The sequence below is a fragment of the Morus notabilis genome, unplaced genomic scaffold, assembly GCF_000414095.1.
Source record: "Morus notabilis unplaced genomic scaffold, ASM41409v2 Scaffold1499, whole genome shotgun sequence".
Lineage (NCBI taxonomy): Eukaryota > Viridiplantae > Streptophyta > Magnoliopsida > Rosales > Moraceae > Morus > Morus notabilis.
In genome coordinates this window covers 156427-162654 of record NW_010360653.1, presented here as the reverse complement: position 1 = coordinate 162654, position 6228 = coordinate 156427, and the positions used below count along the sequence as shown (strand labels likewise).

The 6228-nt window shown below is 35.2% G+C and overlaps 2 protein-coding genes across 2 annotated transcripts in view; one reads left to right on the top strand and one right to left on the bottom strand.

Moving 5' to 3' along the window:
* LOC21411104 (rhodanese-like domain-containing protein 10) overlaps nucleotides 1-737 on the top strand; it is a 17423-nt gene extending 16686 nt beyond the window's left edge. The window contains exon 5 of the mRNA XM_024164835.1: nucleotides 697-737. The gene's annotated coding sequence lies outside the window, so the exon portion shown is untranslated. The remainder of the gene's footprint in view (nucleotides 1-696) is intronic.
* LOC21391619 overlaps nucleotides 1-1201 on the bottom strand; it is a 15206-nt gene extending 14005 nt beyond the window's left edge. Inside the window, exons 1-4 of the mRNA XM_024164837.1 lie at nucleotides 1110-1201; nucleotides 733-1001; nucleotides 238-344; nucleotides 19-144 (exon numbers count right to left, since the gene is read on the bottom strand). Coding sequence (XP_024020605.1) covers nucleotides 19-144; nucleotides 238-344; nucleotides 733-1000 — 501 coding nt within the window. The 5' untranslated portion in view covers nucleotide 1001; nucleotides 1110-1201. The remainder of the gene's footprint in view (nucleotides 1-18; nucleotides 145-237; nucleotides 345-732; nucleotides 1002-1109) is intronic.
* Between the last annotated feature and the right edge of the window lie 5027 nt (nucleotides 1202-6228).

Genomic DNA, 6228 nt, shown 5'->3' with positions numbered 1-6228 from the left:
GGGGGGACAAAAACTTGCCTTGTAAGAATCCATAGGGACGGACACTTTATGAGTCTCAGACCAGATTTTCACAACATCAAGAGGTGGAGATTCATAGAACCCAAATAGCATAGGCCCAAGCTTTGACTGATTTAGCCCTTCCGTCTGACAGGAATCAGATTGAACCAACCCAAATTGTCACATATACACCAAAAAACTAAGTTGAAATGGAATGAAATCTAATTAACATCGGCCCACCTTTATAGACTGCACAAAAAAGGGGTTAGGTTCCAGAAGAAGTGAACTATTAGGACCGAGCTGTATATTCTCAGATCCGTATACCCCCAAAAAAATTGTCATGGACACTGTCACAATAAACGACAATGAGATTATTAACCATCAAACCATAACGATTACATGAGGAAAACAAATTATAAAAAAATGCAGAAATCTCATTTTAGTCCGTAAACCTTAAAATTAAGACTAAAAGTAGTTGCCAAGAAAAAAAAAAAAAAGGCTTGGTAGTCTCAGAACTCTTTGAAATTCCCCACAAGGCCTCTTGCATTTTCCGTTAAAATATTTATAAACTATTTCCGTTAAAATATTTAGAAACTAATACAGTTGCACTTAAATTCAAAAAGATTAACATAAAACTCAAAAAAGCTGCTCTAAATTTTAAACTTTATGACTAACACTAGACTTCTTTTTTTGTCATAGTTTAGCTACCGAGAATCAAAATGATTAGATACGAACCGAAGAACCAAAATGTGAGGAGGACGATGGCGCAGGACCAGGTATCTTCACCGATGGCCGCCGACACATCGTCGTCGAACAACCTGAAGTTTCCACGGAAAGAAGTTCCGATTTGTCGTTCCTCTGGTTCCGGATTTCGAAATTGATCGTGCGGCGGAAACCGACCGCCATGAGCCACCTCTTCGAGAACCTGTGAGGCGTTGGAAGACGACGTACCGGCCACAGAAGAATCCATATTAATTGAACCATGTTCTGGCTCTTCCTCCATTCTAAAATGTGTGAGAAAGAAGGAAGGTTAAACAGATAGAGAAGAAATTGTAGAGAAATCAAGTGAAAACCCTAACCCTTGGCCTAACACAGAGAAAGAGAAAACGCACCTAGAATTCGAAGGTCCATGGTCTAAGAGAGCGGAAGGTGAAGAAGAACTGGAAACTCACCGATCGGTCTTCTTTTTTTCGCCCAAAAGAATGGTGGTTGACGGTTTTGAAAGAGAGGCCGTTATTTGAAGAGAGACCGTTATTTGAAATGGGCCAATGGAGTTTCACACACTTTAATCGTGCTCAGAGGCCAAATTTGTAAATAGCTTGTCTTACGTGACGCCTGAGCATTGGTTGCAAAATAAGCCGGTTTGATTTATTAAGGACTTGTTTGTTTAACAATTTAAACTGTGGATATTTAAACTTTTTTGTTAAAACTGTAGAATTTGAACTATGCAGATTCAAACTGTGATTTGAACTCTTATTTGGACATACAAATAAATTCTAATTTAAATTAATAATAAAATCTGAAATGTGTTCGGATAAAGTGTTGAAAACTGTCATTAGAGTTTTGTAACAAATTTTATAAAACCGCATTATAAATAACATTAAAAAATATGCAATATGGGTAGGAATTTATTCTTCTTTTCATTATAAACGCATTAAAAAAAGTCATCCCAATCGAAATAAAAACAAATAAGTTATGACATTTTTAAGATTGAAATTGAAGATAGAGAAAAAGTATAATCTAGAACTATTAGACTATTGACAACAATTCAGATTGTTATAATTTAGGAGAAGGTGAATTCTAAAATCAACAATTTGAGTTGTCCTTGAACCATTGTTAGTGGTTTAAATTGTCCTTGAATTTTCCTCTCCCAAACACCAATTTGAATCCTAAACAACAGTTTGAGTTATTGAAATAAACCGGGGCTAAGTGGGTTTGAATTAAAATTTAAATTTTTATGAAAAAAAATACGGTAGCACTATAATTTAAACCCACTTTCCAAACAAACTCCAAGCTCACAGGTTTACCAAGGTAACAACATTTTTCTTCAGAAAGTTTCTTGGTAAGTCTTGAAAAAATGAAGTACCTAAAAGATCGCATTTTAAGTCTCAAATATGTATTAAAAATTATCTATTTTACATACTTTTTTAATTTAATGAGATTCTAATTAAATCTAATAATCAAAAACTGCCCTGATAAGGAGGCAAGAAAATCCATTTTTTAAGGAATTAACAAACAATTATTTATTTCTTCTTTCTCTTATCCATTAATCCAACAATTCTTCCTTAAATTATGTAAATGATTGTTTTTTAACGACCTTTGTTATAAATAGCAGAACTTTTTATTTTTTACATGGTCGAACTTTTTTATAATGATTATTTTGTGTTGTACTTAATCAGTAATTGATTATGATTCGATCATGAGTTAGTCATTGATAGACTGTTGATTAATTATTGATTGACTACTGTAGAAAAATAATCATATTCATAAAGTAAAAAAAAATAGCCACAGTAAAACTTCTATAAAATAATATAGTTGAGACTAAAAAAATATTATTTTAATCAAATTATTAATTTATCAATAAATGAATAATTTATTAGTTTATCGGTAAATAAATATTATTAATCTTAGAAGAGTTTATATTTTAGTGGTACGTGCAATTTTAGTACATGTATTATTCTTTTGACAAAAATTCATGCATGAGTTATAAATAAATTAAAAAAAGTGGACGTAGTCAATATTAATATGTAGAATTTCAAAAGTAATCATCTATGTAATAAATGTTATATACATGTACATAGAAGTCCAAAAATTAATGTAAGTTCATTACACATATAATAGTAATAAATACAAATATAGACATAAAATTGATGTACATAGACATAAAGTTATCAATTTATCAAACATTCATTTATTGAGATTTTTTACGGCATTTATTTAAAAAACAAAAAGTTCAGTCATTTATTTAAAAAGAAAATATGGTAAAAATGATCGTTTACCTAATTTTCCTATCATTAAGCTTACTTTGGTCTTGACTTTAAAAACACATTTCGAAATCTAAAATTCTTGCAACGTGAAAACGATACCAATAAAATTTGAAGATAACAAATATGATAAAATCCCAAACAACTAGTACAAAAATTCCCAAAATAATAGAGAAAGAAGAGAATTGTTATTATGTATTATGAGCAAATCTTGCCAAAAAAAAATAGTCAATTAAAAGGCAAAACTAAGCACTAATATAAAGTAAATTTAACTTGTTACATGTAAACTATTCCAAAAATTTTACTACATCTCAATTCCACTCTAGGAAAGATGCCATGTCATGTAATTATTATGAGAATTTTTCTAACTTGAATCCCTATCATTCTTGAAGACATGATCATGATTTTAGCAGGCGAACTAATGAAGCGGATTAGTGAATTGATGAACACAAATATATATGGGTTGGTTTATACAAATCACCAATACTAAAGGGCATTATATCGGTTTGATATTTTTTAAACACTCTAATGCTTCTTAGTTGATGACAATTTAGGTGCTGGAAGTTATGCGTTTAATTTATGACATTTTCTTTGGTTTAAAATGATTTTGTTTTTGTATGAAAATGAAAATGAAAACGTTTTCAATCTCAGACAGAAATCATTTTTAAAAATACGTCTGGTAATTTTATTAAGAGATTATTTTCAGTATAAAAAAACCCATTAATGTCTCTCTCTATCCGCTTGAGAGAGGAGAAAATGAAAACAAAAAATGAAAGGCCTGTTTGTTACCGTTTCTGTTTTCATTTTTCACGTTTTTCGAAGTAAAAAATTGAAAACAGGAATAAAAAACGCGTTTGGCGAAGTTTGTGTTAGAAAACAAAAACAAAAACGTTTTTGTCGTTTTGTGGAATTCTGAAAACGAAAAAAATCCGTTTTCATTTTCTGGTTTTCATTTTTGTTTTCCTTCTTTCTTCAGCCTCCCGTCCTCCCGTTCTCTCTTCTTCTGATTTTTTCTTCCTTCTTCAGCCGAGCTCTTCTTCCCGGTCGAGCCCCAGCGTTCTTCTCGCCCGTTTCGCCTTACTTTCGCCGTTTGCTTCTCACCCGAGCTCCTCCGTTCGCCTGAGCTCCTCCAATCCCTTGTTGCCCGATCTGTCCCGTTCTCATCTCGCCGTTTTCTCACCGAGGTATGCCCCTAGCTAAAAATGTTTGATGGTGTTTGATTTTCCGATCGATTTGGTTGAGCAATTTCTGATTTGTTTTTTTTTTTCCGTTTTGGTCCCATTCTCGTCTCGCCGTTTGATTTGCTATATTCAACCAAATCGGTTGCTAGTTTTTCGTTTGATTTAGTGTTGTTTTTGTTTCTAATTTTGCTATGCTTGATCTGATTTGATTTTTATTTTTATTTTTTTCCCCTGGAGGCCCCGTTGGGGCTGATACAGCCCCTGGGGGCTGATTATCAGCCCCAACCAATAGGGGCTGATTATCAGCCCCCATCAGCCTCAATGGGGGCTGAAAATTAGCCCCTCATCAGCCTCAATGGGGGCTGATTATCAGCCCTGATGGGGGCTGAAAATCAGCCCCCATCAGCCCCAATGAGGGCTGATAATCAACCCTGATGGGGGCTGAAAATCAGCCTCCATCTGAATGGGGGCTGATAATCAGCCCTGATGGGGGCTGATAATCACCCCCCATCAGCCCCCATCCGCCCCAATGGGGGCTGATAATCAGTCCCCATCAGTCCCTGCGTGTGTGTGTGTATATACTTTACCAATTGACATTTATTTTAATGATGAAAGTGTTATTTTAGATGTGTGATAAGGACGATAATACGAAATGGCCGGCCGCAATTGAGGATTTTTATGTAGAATTGATATACGGACAGTCAAAGACTGGGATGCAAACATCCACTATGGACAAAAAAATGTGGATGAAAATTGCTAATGAAATAGCACTTAAGTTTGGTAAGCATTTCACATCAGACCAGCTTAAAGCAAAGTGGAATAGGCTTAGACGTAGCACGAGGGAGTTTAATGCATTAATTGAAACAATAGGGTTTGGTTGAGATTCTGAGGCTAACACTGTCACAGCTTAAAAAGAAGTATGAGATTCATATGTGGCGGTAAGTTTTGAGCATTAACATCTTATGTTATATGAAAGAGTTGAATTGGTGTTTGGATTGGACATGAGTATTTACTCTTGTTTTCTTTATAATGTCAGAAACATCCTGAGGCTAAGAAATTCATGAAAGGGGGTTTGTAGAACTTTGCCAAACTTTCACATATTTTTTTTGGGATTATTGCTACTGGACAGGGGTCAATGAATGCACATACTGCCGTTAATGTTTTGAATGCGGCGAAAAGAGCAGCCACACAACCGGAAGAGGTGGAAGAGGGTACAGGGGACTCGGATGAAGTCCGGGGTGCAGAAGATAATAGAAACAGACGGTCTCAGGGTCCTACTACTCGATCCAAGAAGAAGGGCAAGAACAACAGTGCAGTTGACGCGGCTATAGAGGCTTTGGCAAAGAGTGCTACCCTACGTAGTGAGACATCTATTCAAAAGGTTGATTTGTTTCAGCAATATTTAGCTGATAGGTAAGCCCGTACTATGGCATTAGCCGAGGCTCAGAAAGAGGATCCAACTACAAGTATTGAAGCCTGTATGGATTTGCTGAATGGGTATGAGCCGTATTTAGATGACAATGCGTATAATAAGACAGCGCACCAGTTGGCTCTTAACATTTCCCTTAGGAGGATGTTTGTGAAAATGCCTGCTCATCGTCATCTTTCATGGATTCGAAGCATGTAGTTTATGTTGGTCTCCGGATCGAATCCGGATGCGGAAGTGCGGTGGTGCGGGGAAGAGGCGGATCGTGTATAACAAAAATTTTCATAAAACTTTTGAGATACTCTATAGATTATATTAATTTATGCACGAATAAATTAATCTCATTAACTTATATATATCAATAACTCAAACAGGAAAAATACCTGGAAGCCGACTCGGATGATAACTTGAGTTCTTTGACCACGAACAGTCCTTGCTCCAATCTTTGTGTTTAGAAAACCAATGTCTTCCACATCAATTCCTAGAATCCACGAAGACGTGTGTGTGGGCACACATGAGACAAAACGGGTTACAATAAACACTTGAATTTCCACAAACACCATCACATGCACGATGTGGAATTTTTTGAAGAAAAAATTTTTCCTTCCTTTTTCTCTTGAGAATTTCGGCCAGCCTTAAC